Here is an 18,871-nt window from a genome sequence, read left to right as displayed (position 1 = left end):
TGAAAATTCTCTCATGACACTCTACAAATATGACAGCAAGAAAACAAGTAAACACACGGAGAGTAGAAGGACTATAAGTCTAGGTTGTTAATGATGGCAGGTGTCACGTGGCTTAACGTTTATCACTATGCTATTAAAATAATATAATATATCAAATTCTATGATATAATAATCTGATAAATTAATTTAGAATACTTTTTATGATGATATTACATTGAATAGTAGTATAAATGTTATTTCTTTTGATACAAACAACATTGTTCTTATTATTATTGGGCAAGGAAGAGGTTGTAAAAGCACAACACTGATGTGTGAAAGCCTTGTTCACACTAAATGAGCTTCCAATAAGCCCTGTGGCCTCCTCCCCCACTGTTCCTCCACTAATCATTGCCTGACTGTCATGGTGGTTTTCTTGGTGGCCTGTGTGGCTGCCTGGTGAGAGGTCATGTTGGATTAGAAAGCACCCTGTGTGATATAGGTTACTGCACTGTGCTACTAGCAGGGTGCTGGGAGTGCTGGAGTGTGCACACACACACACACACAAACACACACGCAGACGTATGAGTCACAGCAGTGACAAGGGCTGTATTTGATACATCTACCATCCTGGTGATGTGGATTCAGTGATTTCACTCCATAATATTATTGCATAGCATTTTAAGCTGATGCTTATTGTAAAGTTGTCTGCTTTTATTATATTTTTTGCAGGCAGCCTCATCTGAACACCTGATATGTAAAGTGTTTAAATAGATTTTATGAAAAGAACAAGTTAACACACTAAACATCACTTCAGAGCTCACATTCATCACTCACTGATATTAATAATTGAATGTAGTTGAGCTGAATAGGCATCATAATTATGTCTTTTGCAACAAAGTGAAAACCTTTCAGAATCATTTGTGCAAACTTGTATTTTAGCATAAAATGAAAATCAGTCTCCTTTTTCTGGCAGTGCCATTATTATACTTTACACCAAACCTTGCATGAAATTTGTTTTTCTCTCATGAGAGCATTTGATCTCCTCATTGTTGTACATTAAATAAATATAGTTCTGGCCATCGGAGGGCACTGCAATGCAGAATCTCTCTCATTTTAGATTCGAGCAGAGCTGAAATGAGCCTTCAAATAAGACAATCTTATCTATGAATAAATTCATATTTCATGAACCAAAGTAAAACACATTCATCTGGGATTTTTTAGTTGCTTCCTATATTAGTCCTCTCAGTCTGGATGCCACTCTGTTTCTCAGGCTTGTTCTCATAATGACAGACAAAAGATATTTCCCATGTCTGTAACCATGGCAGCCAGTGAGGAAAAAAAAAATCTTGTTTTCTGACTTTAAAAAAAGAAAAAAGAAAAAAATCCAGCAATGACAATTTTGCTGTCCTTTTACATCAGCAATCCAGGGCCAATTTGCCTCGAACTTCATTAATATGACCCTGTTGTCGTGACATAAGGTCAGCGTTTATCTTGCTTCATTAAGCTGGAGACAGATTTCATATGAAAAGTCTCACAATGATAGTCAGGGGTCATTTTCCAAGCAGGTTTGCATGAATAATAGATGGCTGGTTTGGCAGATTAGGAGAGGTCAAGCCTCGGTGGAAGAAACAGCTGTGTTGTTGTGTGATGTGCAGGATACATGTCGGCAGTGTAAAGGGGAGAAGCTGGAGATACAGACATTGTCGTCCCTTTTTTAAGTCCCTACAGGAACAAAAATGCAGATGCACGTTAGAAAGCTGCAGTTTGAGTGAGAATCCAAACTTCATAGCTGCCTTCTTGCCATTTATGGTCACAAAAAATGACATACAGTGATTAAGAATTCAAATCAGTGTGTTCATTTTTAATCACATCACATGGTGAAAAGTAATTTCCTTATTTTTCTTTGCTTGTAAATTTCACAAACACATGGTCACAGCTTACTAGTGACCCATTTACACACGCTACAGGTGGGAAGTGTAAAACATTACAATTGTTCAAGGAGTGGCAGTGTCACATGACCATCTAGACAGGAACAGAGTGTTTGACATATCCACCTACAGTATCTTCTCAAGAGCAAATTATAAGATTAATAAAATCTAATAAATACTTTATATATATTTATATTTTATCTTCATATACATGCATTTTTTTTAACATGCAAGGTAATTACAATGTTACACTTTGCATTTAAGCTTAAATAAAATGTTTTAACTCATTTAACTTGTGGGTAGACTCCCACTCAGCAAGGGCAAAAAAAAAAAAAAAAAAAAATCAAATATCAATTTACAAATGCTCTTTTATAGATCTGTGCATCTTCTGCTTGGTTGTTGCTCATTCAATCTTTGTGGATTTGTTTACATACGATTCATCACAACAGTTATATCTGCAATCCTGTATTAACCTCTCAAGTACCATTATCAATAAATAAAGTATTTCAATACAAGATGCAATATATCCATTTTAGGTAAAGAAAGATAAAGTTTTGATCATTATTTAATACACAGATGAATGATACTTAACTATCTTTATGTTAAGGTAAATGTAATAATTATAATAATACATAGTAGTTTTACCTTCATCTCAGCAATCATTTTGCATGAGTATGTTTCACATTTCTCAAAGTTCACTTTCAACCTTTCAAATGTGAGCTGATTAATAAAGCACTCGTGGGAGTGAAGTGAGGTGTTAATGATAGAAGATGATTTCAAGATAATCACAAATATATGGACCAATAAATAACATTGAAGAAGAGGAAGGAGAAAGGGAAAAGGGCTCGGGCGTACAGGTCGACTCTTTTGGCAGCAGATGGGATGACGGGTTTCGGAGGAGGAGGTTTCTTGTTGTTCTTGGCCTGGGATTTGCCGTGACCACTGCCGGTATCAATGGGCTTCCCGTAGCAGTCAAAGTTCGACAGCTCAAAGTCCCGTGGGAGTGAGCCCACAATGCTGAAATCGTTGGTCCGTAGATCTGATTTAGAGGTGCACACCTTCTTACAGCGAGTCTCTGCCACCTGGATGCAAAGAGAGCAACATGGGGAAAAATAGAACTGGTTATTAAATTCTGCAGCATTTCATTTGAATATGTATTTATCCATCAGGAACATATCAGCCAAGATAAGATTTGACTAATGGTGTGAGAGCGCTGCTGGTTTAAAACTGACCGACTGAGCAACAGGACCAACATTACAGACGACAGAGGATAGAAGGATAGACGGTCTCACAAATATTATTCCATACTACAAAGCAAATTCAAAAAATAATGATTAAATATAGTGTTTTGTTTGTTTTTTTTTAACTTTATTGTAACTAATTTCTATAGTAGATTGACATACATATGTAAAATAAAATGATCAAATATAAATTTCCTTCTCTTCCTTGTCACTATGCAAATTTCAGCCCACAAAATCTTCTATTCTCTTTTTATCTACATATAGTTAATCACGCAAACAGTTTTAAAAGTTAATCAATTATTCCAATCTACACACGCAAATTTGGAAAAGACAGAAATTGTGGAAAAGTACTGCATCTTTAAATGAGCCAAAAACCTTTTGACTGGTAATGACACCATCCTACATCTCAGAATGGCACAGAAACGTTGGCATTCATTTCTGGTCTTCACGTCACATCCAATACCTTTTGTCCTCTCTCTATACCTCTCTGTACGTCTGCTGCATATGTATATACTGTATGTATGTTGTATACTGGATGGATGTATAACTCGATGTATGGGGGGATGATCAAACTGCACAAATCTTCATATAAAACATTTCTGACATTCCTGATTGGCAAAAAAACAACTGCATGTTCCATATTCTCTGACTGCTGTCTGTTTGACTGACACATAAAAAGCGTCATGTATGTATACAGTAGCTATGTTGTCTCTTACATGTCACATCCATACTGCAGGTTTCATCTAAACTGAGAGGAGCATTTAAATGAGGCTGTTGGATAGGATGGCTGCATCCGAATGAAAACAGACTTCACTCACAAACTCAGTAAAGGAGCTGTTTGATCCTTAAGTTTGGACAGAACCCATGCTGGTAAATCAAAACTACTGTTATTTTAAGAGAAAAAAGAAATATCTTTGGAGCCAAAATTAGATTAACTTTGAGCTCCAGAATGTTGCCTAATATGGCTGCTCTCATCTGGGGTCCTGCAACCCCTCTACACCCTCTATGTGCAATCTCAGCGGACAACATGTGTTTATAAAAAACAATCTGCAAAAGGATGTAGTTTAATGTCATCCAAAAAATCCCTTTCATCAACTTCCCTAAAGGCCTGCGGGGTGAACAGGATCTAATCAGACTATGGATGCTTACTCATTGAAGTCATTAAGCTCATTAAAGCTTCATTATTTTGATTTGGTTTTGACAAGGAAACCCATTAAACCTCAATGGAATAATGTAATCCTCTCAAACCAAATGTGGTCCGGACTAACGGAGACTCGGAGGTAAATTAATTTCAATTAGGCGTACAATTGGAAGACCCATACAACATACTGCGTGCCTGATGTTCATGTGAGTATCATACTTGAGTCCTGACTGAGCTGTGTGTATGTGCGTGTTGGATACAATGCCAATTTTGATTAATGATTGGATTTCCCTGTTTTGCATTTAGATTAGATCTCTATGCAGGATTTTTTTAGGCAAAGACAAACTAGGGCGCCACCAGCAGGAGGGGCACCAAACAGGAGGAAGCAATTTCGGATACCCAATCTACCTTTAATGTCTGTCCCACTAATGTCTATGCTTGCATTTCATTGGTCACACTGCAATATACATGTACTAATTTGAGAGGAGTCTGCAGGGTGACTCTTAATGAAGAAACTCTGTGGAGGCTGACGCTTGCTGTCATATCATTAGTTATCTTTAAAAAGTTTTGTGTTTATTTGTTCACACCACTGCATAAGAATCAGATTTAGGAATAACAAGATTAGGTAAGTGTGTCGATGTGCCCTCAGCTAGTAGCTATTTGTTTAAATAGAGCATATAATGATAAAGGTTGTAATGATCTACACCATAAAATTAAATCTACAGGCTTGAGATCAGGGCAAGTCCAGGTACTTTTGAGTGATAAATAGTTCCCACTTGAGCTCTGTAAGACGCTGTAGTAAATAAGCAAATAAGATGCAGGTTTAAATTACTGATATGATGACAAGTGTTAGTAAGGGATACAAGCAGAGCTGCACTAAGTTCTGTATCTATTCCAGTGGCATTTTGCAGGTGAACCACAACTCCACTGTCCTGCTGTTAACTGAACACTTTAAGGTGCAGACAACAATCAGCTGGAATATTTTTGATGCAAAAGAAAATACTTATCCGTAAAGAGTTATGAAAAGCACTTTCTATTATATTTTCTCTTTTTTATAATTTATGAATGCCTAAACTTGATGCACATCAGACAAACTGCTATGCCTGAAAGTAAATTCCTCTGATTTCAGCAGTGTGTATATGATGTATGTACATTCTTTACATTCAGAGGGATACTGATAGGTGTGGGACTTTTGAATACAAAATACGTCAGTTAGCTTGAAGTTTTCACTCACCTAGTAACTCATGTGACAAATAAACACGGACAAACACACACCCAAACAAACAAACTCAAGTTATCAAACCAGATGCACTGACATGCAAGGTGCTGACATGAAGCGGTGTCCCCCCGGTCCCGTTGAGCGTGTTGTTCTTAGCAGCGGGGCTCTTTCCCACAGCCTTCTCCTTCGATGCTATCTTGGCCTTCTCGGCCTCGATGCGCTTCGGGCTGTTGAGCATCACTTGAACCACAGCATACTCCACCAGCGAGGCGAAACCGAACAGCAGGCAAGCGATGAGCCAGATGTCGATGGCCTTGACGTAGGACACCTTGGGCAGCTCTGAAGCCAAGGACGTGCACTCAGAGGACAGAGAGAGCACAGAGAGGATGCCTACAAGGAGAGGGGAGACAGGTAACCTTGTCAGTCAGAAAAAGTGAGAGGGAGTTGGATGTAAGAGGAAAAACAAAACAATCGAAATTGCAACTTTTCTGATATGCATGATTCATTTCTACACTTCCCGTAATTCCATCCTGCATAGTGCAACTGCAGTTTTTTTATACTTTTGTCACTATCTGAGTTTTTTTTCTTTTATTTATTTTTAAAAATCCCTTTTTCATTCAACAAAAGAAGCAAAACTTCTCAAATGCTATTTTTTCAAAACAAACAGCCACAGAAGAACTTTGCCTATGTAAATTACCAGCTAGAATTGGCAAAAAATTATGATTAAATCTACTATCTGATGAAAAGAATAAGTAAACAAGACAACAAATCTGACCAGGCATTTAATGCCAACATCTGTATGTGACAGTCTTTGATATTTGATGCTACAGACCTATTTCGGCCAGTACCAAAAATGTATTGGGGATCAATACCCATCCCTACATAGCAATATGATTGAGTATTTCAAAGAGTTGCCTCTTCCTTGTGTGTTCTACATGTTTTTTCCCCAATAAGGACAAGGATTTGAACCACCTATTGTTGACACAAAAATCTGATGCATTTTCCCTTCAATGCACAAAATACTGAACAAACTAATCTCCAAATCAGAACAAAAGCTATACCAAAATGCTCACACCCAAGCAGGGTTTCTGTCGTTCCTTTACTTCTTTTATTAGGACGACTCCAAGAACTCAGGCAACCTCTGATGACAGGGTAATTTAATTTTTTATTTTTTTTTAATTTATCTCTGATAGCCAACAGGATTGCACATTAGAGATTCCCCCTCCACAGTAGCACTTCTTTCAGGCAAGAGCAAAAATAATTGCACCGACCCTTAGGAGGGGATTCTAAACATCATTAACGGGCATCACTCCCCTTCCATTAATGTAATGCTTCTTCAGAGAGACAATAAATACATTAAAATGACCGATGGGTTTCACCTTCCAGCCTCATTATGGTCACTCATCAAGGAAGAGTTCAAACAGGGTTCAGGATTTCTAATCAAACTGCTCTTTCCTCATGGGATTTGAAGTTACTTTGAAAGGGAGCATTGTCATACTAGAAGCCCACTCATTATTTAACAACACACATGAAATATGGAGATACAACAGCTTTGTTTGTCTGGTTCCCCAATGACACACTCAGCTGCATGTACAAAATGAACATAAGTACCCTTTTCACACAGAAAAAAACATATGTTATTTCTGTAATGTAATAATAAAACCAAATTTGTACTCTTACATACACATTCCATTTGTGGAAAGAAACACATTGTGCATACATGAAAATATATATGTACATGGCCACACAAACACACATAAAAGCTCACACAGACACACAACCACACAGAGCAATAAATGAGAGTAGTCCCACACCTGGGTGTTGACTGACCTGGACTGATCCCATTTAGAAAGAAGTCAGAGAAGGCTTCCAGGAGGAGATGTGATGTGATGATGGGATGAAAGTGGTGATAAACAACTGGAGGGAGGATGGAGAAAAGGAGGCAGTGGACGACTGGAGTGGGATAACAATGGATTATCGTGTCCATGCAGCCCTGCACACACAGGGGTGTCCATGCGATACTCCAAATAGGTGACACTGACATATCACACCTAGGCTGCATTATGGAGGGAAAGGAAAAAGTAGGAGATGGACTGGGCACATTTCCAGGAAATACAAGCTTTGTCTGAATTGTTAATATCTTTCTTAAATTCCACCATGTGCAGTGTTTGCATATGTGTATTTGAAAGTATTAAACTGTACACAGAACAGAGTATTGTACCTGATTTAGCTAGTAGCTAAATCTGGTACAATACATCTATTCTCCTTGTGTGAGATGAATGTTTTGTTTGCATAAAGCCCCTGACCTTTTTTGTTTGTTTTTGTTAAAAATGTCAAAAAGAAATGTACTTCAGGGGAGCTGAATTAGAAAATTCTCATCCTGGTTCTACAAAAATGTACAGTATGTAGCACATACTTAAATATGTAGACCATACAAATAAATTCAATTGGGCTCTAGTGAGAGTGATACTCATTAAAGCTTAACTAAATCAGCCAGTTTGTTTATATGTAAACATGTGTTTACATGAAAAAATACTAAAAATCTCTTTTTTCTCATTAGTCAGAGAGTAAATGTCCAAATAATCAGTTAGAAAGTATCCTGTTTTGGGACATACTGTAGCTCCAATACTATGTTTGGTAACTAGTATGATAGAAATTGTGATATTCTGAACCATAGAAAAAGTGGTGAACAAAAGGTGAACAATGAGGATGTGAACCAGGAAGACAGACAGTAGAGATAGATCTTCCCTGTGATTTATTCAGAAAGTAAACAGAAACACAACATAAATTGATCACCAATACTGAGCCATTCTCTTGTCCCCCTCAGGGCCCAGTCTAGCAATCTGGTTCTTCTTCAGGATACAGGCAAATTGTGTGCTTCCCCGGTTTGTAGTAACAGCATTGCTCTTCATGTGGCTCAGCACACCCCTTCATTAATTGGGTTAATAGGGATCAGGTATGCCTCGTTGGCAAGCTAGTGTCTCCCAGTTCTCTCTGTCTCCTGAGCAGCCCTTGTTGTCCAAACTTATTACTATAAGCATTTACCAGAAACTCAAGTGCCTGTACTTGGCTCCTACCATCATCTCAGCTTTATACCTGGCATGTTTTAAACTTGATTTTACTTCAGAAGACGTCCTGGAAAATCTCATTTGTGATGGCTGTGGAAATCTGTGTATATGGCTAAGCAGGCATCACACCAGAGTTCACTAGGCAGGCTAGGAAACTGAGTGTCAGGCTAGAAAACTAAATGAGGTGGGGTAATATTTTAGATTTTAGACATTTAGGTAATTTAATGTGACTTAATAAGTTGGAAGATCGAGGACAGATGTGGAAATCAAACCTATGAGACCTGGTTTATATCTTGGTTTCTCCAACAACATATAACCAAAAGCCAACCAACAAAATTTTGAAGGATTTTAGTTTTAGTTTTACACTAGAAAAGAGCTACTTGCACCCAAAGGACCACTGCTGTGTGTCCCATCTGTCAATTACAGCTGTATTCAGTGATTTATCGCATAAAGAACACTGGACATAGGCCCATGCTTAATAGATAAAGTGGTGGTGTCAAAGTGATTGATGATGTCATGCTGGAAATGATTGGGGCCATAATGTCAGTGATCCCTAAAACAATAGAAATCCATGTTTCTATTTGCTCTACCACAATCTTAAATCCTTCACAGTAGGAGTTTTAACGCCTAATTACCTCAATAACAGACTCTCACCCATTCACATTTTTGACATAACATCCAACCATGCAATCAACCTGGTTGAACAGCACAGGGGGTATTTACAGATCGTGTATTGGTAAATGTCAGTGGAAGATGGCAGAATTAATCAATAGACTCAAAATAAAACCCTACCCAAAGGGACCCTGGCGGCACTCGCATCAGGGTTGATCCAGAAGGACAGCCAGGAAAGGACTACGATAAGCAGTGTGGGGGCGTAAACGCCCATCATGTAGAAGCCGACCTGTCGCCTTAGGGTGAAGATAACCTCTACGCAAGTGTAGTACCCTGCATCAAAAAGGAAACAATGGTCAAAAATAGTTAAATAACTACATTCAGAAACACAGTTTGCCTGGCAGGACAAAATACTGGCATCATACACAAGGTAGATGTGTCCCAATTCAGTGGCTGGATCCTCTAAGACACAACCCATGAGTGGGTCTCCATAGGAACTTAAGGCTAGGTACCTCCTCCCCTGATGTGACAGTCTAACCTTGTAGAGTCCAAAACTAATGGTGCCTTAAGACCATCTTGATCCATTTGGCCCATTATGACTTATTCAGTCTAGAAATGTGAACTTACAGTAGGTGGATCCAATTGCTGAATTGGAACACAACAGTGTTGGAAGAAATGGCCCTATACTGACTTGGTCTATTAAATCCACATTAGGCATTTAGTGGAAAGGATTGACAGAAGCCAAGTTAAGTCTTCTATCTGATTGACCTCCTGTTTCCCAAGCACAAAGCAAAGCACAGCTGTGTGCACCATTAGTAATAGAGAAAGCAAAAGGTCAATGGGCATAAGGACTTTAACAACATAACAGCTACTTTTATTATAGCTGAGACCTGTTTGAGCACTCAGGGCAGCATCCCAAAATGCACTGATCCTATTGAAAACGCGCCAACTATGCAGAAGAACCAGATCTGTCTTTTAACAGAGAGACAGATTATTCTTCTTAACAGTACCACATAGATTTCTACTCATAAATGATCAATTTTAACCGATCCATCTCTGTAGGAGGTATGGTCTCCATTAGTTGGGCTTAACCCAGTATGGAATAAGCATCTATACACTTCAGACCTCCTACAGCAGTGTTGTATTTCTGCCCTTTGAGGCTGGTCGGTAGGTCCAATGGGATGGTGGAGTAGATGGGCTGCAGTAATATTTAACTAGCCCAGGGATCTCTGGGTGAGTTTTACACAGCATATAAGGGCTGCCTGTGTCGCAGAGCAGGCTCAAACCAATCGTACACAGAGGTGATCTTTGTGTCTTGCCAGGTTGCCATGGCAACCTGTTAAAAGGCTGACTCATTGCCAGCAGTGTGCCTCCCAAGTGTGAGAGCACTGAGGTCATACCAGCTCTGTTGGCTGATAGAGATTTTCCATCTCATGGCGAGTGTTGTTTTGTATTCACATTGGTCCAATTATGTGTGTGGTGCAGTACCAGGACCTTATTTGTAGTTTTTCTTCATTTTATTATAGGAAAATCGAGTATTTTTAGTCTTGTCAGCATCCTGGGAAAACACCAAATATGTTAGACAGTGCGACATATCGTACATAAGTCTTTATGAGTTGTTGTACATCTACGTCCACCAAAAAGCTTGGAAATTACCATGTAGCCACACAAAATTTGAAAAAATTTTACACTGCAAAAAGTAACATGTGCCTCTGGACAATCAAAGAACAAGACATTAAAGAAGTAACTAAAGAGTAGTGTTGAAAAGGTGCATACATTTGACTTCAACTTGAACAACTGAACTTAATTTGTCAAGGTTTTATTCCATGTGTTACCTCTTGTATTCATGTTTTTTACTTAAACATGAGTAAAATCCAACCCCATACCAGCCTTACTGAGGGTTGCTATCAGCACAGATACTAACCTTAGTGAGCGGATTGGGTATTGGCCAAGATGCAACCCAAATGAAAGTTGTTGGTCACATCAGTCAATGTCAATATATATAATTCACAGTTTCCACTATCAGTGATGTTCATTCAGTGCCTTTTTGTTTGGTTTTGTTTTTTTGTTCTAACAGTTATCAGTTAATTTGGACAGGAGCAGAGAGTAACGCATCACATGCACATCTCTTCTCTTCATGTTAAAAGATTGTGAATCTCCACATTGCAAAAAAAATCCACTGCCCATCTTTACAGTATTGTAGGCAGGATGACGTTGATATAATCTTTCTGCCTTTGCCAGAAAAAAATATAGTCATATACCTTATTCAGTTGAAGCTTGCTGCTGCTAAGGATCTGAAAGATTTAATCTTTCAATCAACAGAACCCAACTAATCTTGCCTTAACAAAAAGACCTATCATCCTTGTGTGATTTCACTTACTGGGAACTTATAACACTTTTAGCCTATCACACCACCAGTATGAGGACTGCAGCCAGCAGCAAAACAATCCATCACTACACAACTCAAAGAGAAGGTCCCTCTAGAAGTCAATTCACAATAATTACCAGACAAGATAATGATCAAATTAGTGTGCCCAATCATCACCTGATGGGCAATTTCCAAGCTTTCATTACAAACAAAAGAAACTTAAAAGAGTGAAAATATGAAAATATTTTTTAATCATAATCAGGGGAAGAATGAGGAACATAAACATACTTTTGGTGTCTAAATTTAAAGAGAATACTATAGCTTTGAGCTGAGAAAAAAAAAATCAGAGAGAATAATTAATAAATGGATGAAGAGAAAGCCCAAAGATGAACATCAATGAAATCAAAACTTTTTTTAGACATGGTTGACATCAAAGCTGAATAAAAAAACATTTTGTTTTTTCCTTACTTTCCTTACCCTTACTTTTCCCTACTTTCCTTACTAATAAGCATTTTTCTAACTTGCTTTTTGAGAAAATTGAAGTCTGAGATTTTTAACTGTAACAATACCTGTTCCTGCATAGTATTTGGTGCAGTTCCCATAATCAATATCTTCTTGTCTGATATCAAATTGTGGCAGAGCGATGGCGTCCATTTGCACCGGGTCTCCTGTCTGCCACATGAACTGCAGGTCATCTGTGGTGTAGCCAACTGGATGAACAAAAGTTACACAAATACACATATGCAGTGTTTAAACCACAATTATGAATGCTAAAATGAATGCATACACATACAATATATGTCCATAATACAAATAAACATACATTCAGAGCACAAAAATATAATGTAAATGCATAAAGACATGCAGAAAGCTATATGTCTCAGCTGTTGGGTTTGGCATTGGAGGGAAACTGCTTGAAGTTATTCTGCTTATTTGGTCTTAACTGCTTTGTAAACAAGATGCAATAACCACAGTCAAGCTCAATTAGTTGTCAGACTTTCACGACGATAAAATATGATGATTTATTCCACTTCTCTAAGTGAAACTGGCTCCTAAACACAAACAAAAAGCTCCCATTTATGCCAAAACAACACATTTATATAAAAAAAAAACAAATATATTCCCAACTCATAAATACTGAATCTCCCAAATACCAACAAGAATATGTGTTAACAGATGTAAGGTTATGTTATTTCAGGCAAACTCACAGCTTTCAAGTTGCATTTTACACCTCTGTGTGTCCATAGGGAACAACGTCAGGTCCAGTGGGCAAGACAGTGTGATGGACAACCTGGAGGCGGAAGAAAAAGAATTCAGTTTTCTTTTTTTTATATATATACTGTTTTTTGTTACCCTCATATATCCACTTATGCTCACACAGGAAGCTTTTTTCATGACACTAGTATTATCTGGCCATTTCATAGTTTACAATATTACGCCCGTTTGTCTTGTACTGAATGTGCACAGGATAAACAATGATACACTCAAAATTACAGACAAATCAGAAGGATTATATCTGACACCTAACACAACAGTGCAGTTGTATCCCCAACTTTGCACAATCCTGTTGAAATATAAACTGTTTGGTTTTCCTTTTTTTAAATGCTATGCATATCGACTGTCTCATAATATTCTGCGATAAGAAAAAGAAAAACAAGGGAATCATTGCAAACAAGGAAAAAGCTTACCCTAACTTCCTAACAGGATTAAAATAATCATTGCAAATTTGGCTCTTCATTCATTCAGCCTGACATCATCTTCATGTTTGATGATTATTTGTTCAGATGGGGGTTATTTAGTTTTGTTTTACCCTAATCAATCAGTAGCGAGTGGTGTATCCATTCCACCAACATAATTCTCAGTTGACATGGAAGCTATGGTAGCAGTTGACAGGAGCAGTTAACTTAATGTTTTTAATATGTCAAAGAAATATGTTTATTAAAGAGTTGTTATTTCTGTAAGTCTAGTTAAAACAACTTGTACAGCTGTGTGAATCATAAATGTAATGAGGTATGTCGGATGATGACATCCCCATTCCTGATCCCACCTAAAAAACTCTGATTAGTCAATTGTTTCTCTATAACAATTTTTGCAGTTTATTGCTTATTTTTTTATTAGACATCAGACACTCTCAGAGTGAGGTTACATTTTCCTGGAGCAATAAAATAACTGCTGAAACAACCTTATTTGGGGGAAATATTTGATTAAACTTTTACAGGGGACATATCATGAATATTTCCAGGTCTATATTTATATTCTGGGTCCCTACTGGAATAACTTCACATGATTTACAGTTCAAAAAAACTCCTCATTTAAGGTCCCCCTGTTGCTGAGCCCACTCTATTCTGATTGGTCAGCTATCGGAAGCTGCCCCTTGTCAGACTTCCAAAGGCTAAGTAAACAAACAGAAGTAGTTGGATTTTGCTTCTTTTTCTCATTCTTCAATCGAAATATTAACTTCTCAAATGCATTCTTACATGTTTGAGCCTGAATCCAATCCAAAATATGCCACTGGACAAGGTGAACAACCCATGGAACAACCTTAGCAACAAAGGCTATGGAACAGACGGCTGAACAGGTAACTTGTAAACGAAGCCTTCAGAGCAGGCTGAATCTTGGGCTTTTGACTTGCAGGGAGTATTTTACATACATAACTTAACTTTGACCATATTTAACATAGACATCTGACCTCATAACAATACAAATTTAACAGGAAATCACAAAAAGCATGGTATGTCCCCTTTGATTAACTTTGCAATATTTAAACATTGCAAACATTCTACAAGCTGGGAAAAAGGTCTATCCTCCAATCTCTTACACAAGTGATATCTTTGCATGGCATGTAGTTTAATATTACCTGCAAATTACCAGTCAGAGAAGACAATCGAAAAAGAGAATTACACATTATTACCTCATACTGATGAGGACATCTCCATTACGGAAGATGAAAAGGAGAATGTTCTCCTGGGTAACGTCGTGAAAGTTTGCACTCTTTTCGTTTGCAAAGAACAGGTCAGGTTTCCAGAGACATTTGAACATCTTGGGATCAACAGTGAGAGAATCAGACTTGAAGTCCTGTGGCAGCTTCAGCCTGGGGTCATTCCAGCGCTGTCGCAAGAAGATGTTGACTCTGTAATCCTGTTAGGTTCAAACCAGACAAGCACAAACATGGTAAATGTTTTGTATTGTATTGACGTGAACATTTGTTTTACTGTTAGCTCACACCTTTACCATTCTGCTATGTGTTTTCTACACAGTTCACTCACTTTTTTCAACATATGGAAGTTCAACCCTGTTAACAGGTTAACATTTCGCACATTTTTAGATTTTCTAAACTCAGTTTCTCAAAGCAAACATCCAGACCACTTCAATGTGCTGAGTGAAATTCTACAGCTGTGCTGAAAACACTCATGACAAATACATTTAAGACAGTCAACATGCAGGGAACTGCACAGTCCAACGGTCAAATGTTATCAATACAGCAACATATGATATGGCAAATACCTCATTAATGAGCTTATATGTGAAACTTCTACACTACGGTTGGTGGGAAAGTGGGAAAGTATGAGTCTTTGAGGCCTTAAGACATTTTTTTTTTTGTGCCTGTTTTGATGGCGTGCCTCAAGCTGTTCTGGGACCAGGTGTTAGGAGGGACTATTAATGCTGAAAGTGAAGATGGATGACATGTCAAATAAAGCCGCCAAAATACCAGCTGTATGTGTGAGTGTGTTTGTGGTGTTTTCCTGTTTAATTTCTACCTTCCATCCCTTCATTATTCACAGATTTTATTATATTGGTTGCCTTTGTTATTTTCTATGTTTTTCATGCAAGAGCCTCGTTTTGCCTCTGCTAAATGTGTTTTCGCTTAATGTTCTGCACTTGTGTTTAAATATTTAAAATGGCTCTATTGTTTCATATACTGAGAACCCAGTGGTTTCATAGCCTCTTGTGACACCAGCAGTAGGACCCATGATGGACCATGACCCCACCACCACCGCCACTACTAACTATCACCACAGATATCAGAGACAGATCATGTACACAGAGGATGTACTCTTAAACTATAACAATGCAAATAATGGAACTGGAGTAATCATATGTGTTAGTTATTGCTCCTGTTTAAAAGAGTACTCTACTGATTTCACATTGCACTCTTATAACATTGTGTGATTCACGATGGACAGTTTTTTACAGTTTTTTTTAATAGGATAGAGCAGAACCACGGATATTATTAAAACCTGGTGCCTACATTACCCACAATTCAATCAACTCCACAGATTGAGGTGTGTTATGCGAGTAGCAACTAATGTAGCCTCGAGCCACAAGCCTTAAGTGGATATGAGGAACAGTCTACAAACGTTGGGTAAGCTCACTTCTTTCTAACCCCAAACCCCTCGATTTTTTTCATTTTCAAACTGGTAGTCTTCAGCCCAAACCACTTCAATCAATTAATCAGACTTCATGCAGCTCTCTCTGGAGCTACAAAACAACTTTTTTTAACATATGCAGTAGTACTCCACAAGACCTGTAAACCGACTTTGGTGTGTAAAATTGGTGGAGTTCTCTGAACTCAATTGAGAGTGGAAGCCATTGTCTGGTAAATCATATGAAATAATCGATGAGGTGTCCAAACATATAGAAGCATAAATTCCAGTAACATCTGCTGACCCAAGTCAGACTGCTTTACTTCCATGACCGTTACACATGTCTGTTACAGTATGTCTGTGGTTGAGTCTTGCCAACTGCTGGCTCATGTAAATGACACAAAAATAAATTTGTGAGGGGTTTTCCAAAGTGTGATTCTCAGGAAATTGTCTTCATCACTTTATAGCTGTCTATTCTGTCATGATCTGCACTTCCAACTTTGGCAACTAACTAAAAAGTCACCTTTCACTCCCTTTTGGTTTCCGGTCAGGATTTCTACTGTAACTGATCTAATGAGGCAAAATGCCAAATAACAAATAATAACAAAAAAACTCAATGACCCATGCTCACTGACTATTCTTTTACAGAAAAAGTTTGTGTTTTTGTCACCATTATTATTATCATATATTTTAGCTACAACTAGACTGAGTGAGCAGAGCCAATTCTGGCATATACCCTTTTTATTTTACTAAGTTTCCGCTGGTTTGCTGACAAAATATATTCTAACTGGAAAATATTTCAGCTACTGCCAGGTTTGATACTTATAGACAGCCAACTGACCTGAATGTAGTTATATAGAACATCTGTTCTCAATGAAAGTACATTGGTTATGTGATTTTCTTTTTTCCAGCACTGTGGTATCTTCATCTAAACCATGCGGCTGCACACCAGTGGACACACAAATGGACTGTCTGTGTATTTCTTTATATACACAGTAATACTGTGAACAATTAGAATGGAACTCTTTCCGTCCTTCTTCCTTCCTGCTGTTTAGACAGTAAGACACTTTTCACACTAAAACCCTGCCTCGGGACCAAAACAACACACACACTAAGCCAAAATCAACTCTTCTACAGCTGTTTGTACAATCAAAACTATTCTGAACCCTGAGGCATTCTTTGAACTCTCAAGGCCATTTTTACCTTTCATGGAAATTCAAAAAGCTAAGCTCAGTATTGTGCAATTGTTCAATATACTACATTTGTTATAATAAACCAAATATCATCCTGTACACATGCAAGATACATTGTACAGAACAACTTAAATGCACAGATTATTTTCCTGGCAGAAAAGCAGAGAAGATGATACCTTAGCAATGCATGATGAATCCTTGTAATGTGCTGTTATACATGTTGATGCACAACCTCCGGGAGACAGAAAACCATATGAAAGGCTTTCTTACTCACTCATTATGGAAAAGCACAAACTATTTCAAAAACTCTGCTTGCACAGTTTTATACACAGAGGTCTTACGATGGTTTATAAATTCAGCTGTAAACCAGAATGTGCTATATTTCCCATGCCAGTAAACATTTTTTTTCTGAGAGCAGTGGTCAAATTGTTGATATCTAATTTTGGAAGGCAAGCCATCATTCCTATACAACCTAATTTCAGACTCCAGCTTCCAACTAGTCCTCAAGCGACAGCACGAACAGCTACTGCTGGCTCTTCTCTGTCTGATAGAGACACAGGCCAATTCCCACACCTTCACCTTTCTGAAAACCAGACAAGGAAATATATCTTCTTGTTGGCTCACTATCAAGCTGCCAGTACTGCATTCGATCCCAGAGAGATTTAACTCAACACAACAAGGAAATCTCGCACAGGAAAACACAGATGCCTTTCGTATCATCTCACAACACCAAATTAGTCATCCTCTCCTGATGAATACAATCTTAAAGTGAAAATAGATGTGTTAACTACAGTGGATGCGTGGTGGTGTTTGGCCGGGGGAGGTGTAAATGATGAGAGAGGGTTTCCTGACATCAGATACCCCACAGAGTGATAAATTGAGGGGGAGAGGTGACCAGCTGTCTCTTCTTTCTCCTCTTTGATTCGCTAACTTTCATTCTCTTCCTGTCTTTCACTGGGCGTCCAGGGGGATGGGAAGACAGAAGTTGCCATCTGGGAGTGTCTCATCTCTCTTTTTCTGTCTCTGTCTTGGCTCTTTCTTGTTCCTCATCTCTCCATACTACATCGTTATTCTCCCATCTTCTGCACTCTTCACTGATTTTGCTAATTTCTCTAACTTTGTCCTGTTATACTTCCTCCTCTGTCTCTTCACCTTTTTTCCGTGTATCTTTTTCATTTGTTTTTTAAACCGTCCTTCATCTTTCTCATCTTCAGTCTCCTTATTCATCTCCCCCCTCTCTTTAACCTGTACTTCATGTATTTACCTCCCTCTTTCTCCCTTTCTCTTATTCTATCTCTATATTCCCTCCTCCCTGGATCCTTATAACTTCAACCACTTGCTGACTTTCTGTCACCCCTGTCACTTATTTTCTTCTTGTTGTCTCAGCTTTCTTTTCTTTTTCCTCAACCGTCATTCTGTCTCCCCCTCTTCCTGCTCTTTCATTACATTCCCTTTGATTCATTTCTTCTTTTCTCTTCTTTTCCTCTTTTTTGTTTTAATCAGTTCCAACTCAACCCAACCCTCCAAAACCACCCCCATATTCTTTGAATTTGAAAGATTTTTCACTTTCACCATGCCATTCTAATCGGTCAATAATTAATCCTTGTGAGAGCATCTCCACCTCCACCGGTGGATTTTATAAGAGAACAAATTCTACTGATCTACAGCCAAAAAAAGTTATTCAAGAGTAGATTTTCATGCAGCTCAAACTTCAGAATATGTGAGCTAAGGCTTTGTTTACAGAGTCGCTCCTCATGA

At 38.1% G+C, this 18,871-nt stretch overlaps 1 protein-coding gene across 4 annotated transcripts in view; it reads right to left on the bottom strand.

Moving 5' to 3' along the window:
• Positions 1–1,812: 1,812 nt before the first annotated feature.
• glrbb (glycine receptor, beta b) overlaps positions 1,813–18,871 on the bottom strand; it is a 57,626-nt gene continuing 40,567 nt past the window's right edge. For 2 of the 4 annotated variants that reach the window (XM_044364141.1, XM_044364140.1), the window contains 7 exons: positions 14,468–14,694; positions 12,765–12,847; positions 12,126–12,266; positions 9,369–9,521; positions 7,339–7,425; positions 5,606–5,898; positions 1,813–2,989 (listed from right to left, as the gene is read on the bottom strand). In XM_044364141.1, coding sequence (XP_044220076.1) covers positions 2,693–2,989; positions 5,606–5,898; positions 7,339–7,425; positions 9,369–9,521; positions 12,126–12,266; positions 12,765–12,847; positions 14,468–14,694 — 1,281 coding nt within the window. In that variant the 3' untranslated portion in view covers positions 1,813–2,692. Of the gene's footprint in view, positions 2,990–5,605; positions 5,899–7,338; positions 7,426–7,479; positions 7,565–9,368; positions 9,522–12,125; positions 12,267–12,764; positions 12,848–14,467; positions 14,695–18,871 lie in introns of those variants that run through there. The other 2 variants (XM_044364142.1, XM_044364143.1) reach the window with 2 other exon arrangements.

The sequence above is a fragment of the Thunnus albacares genome, chromosome 10 (assembly GCF_914725855.1).
Source record: "Thunnus albacares chromosome 10, fThuAlb1.1, whole genome shotgun sequence".
NCBI classification, from domain to species: domain Eukaryota; kingdom Metazoa; phylum Chordata; class Actinopteri; order Scombriformes; family Scombridae; genus Thunnus; species Thunnus albacares.
The sequence above is the reverse complement of the archived record's forward strand: the minus strand, read 5'-3'. Positions and strand labels throughout refer to the sequence as shown.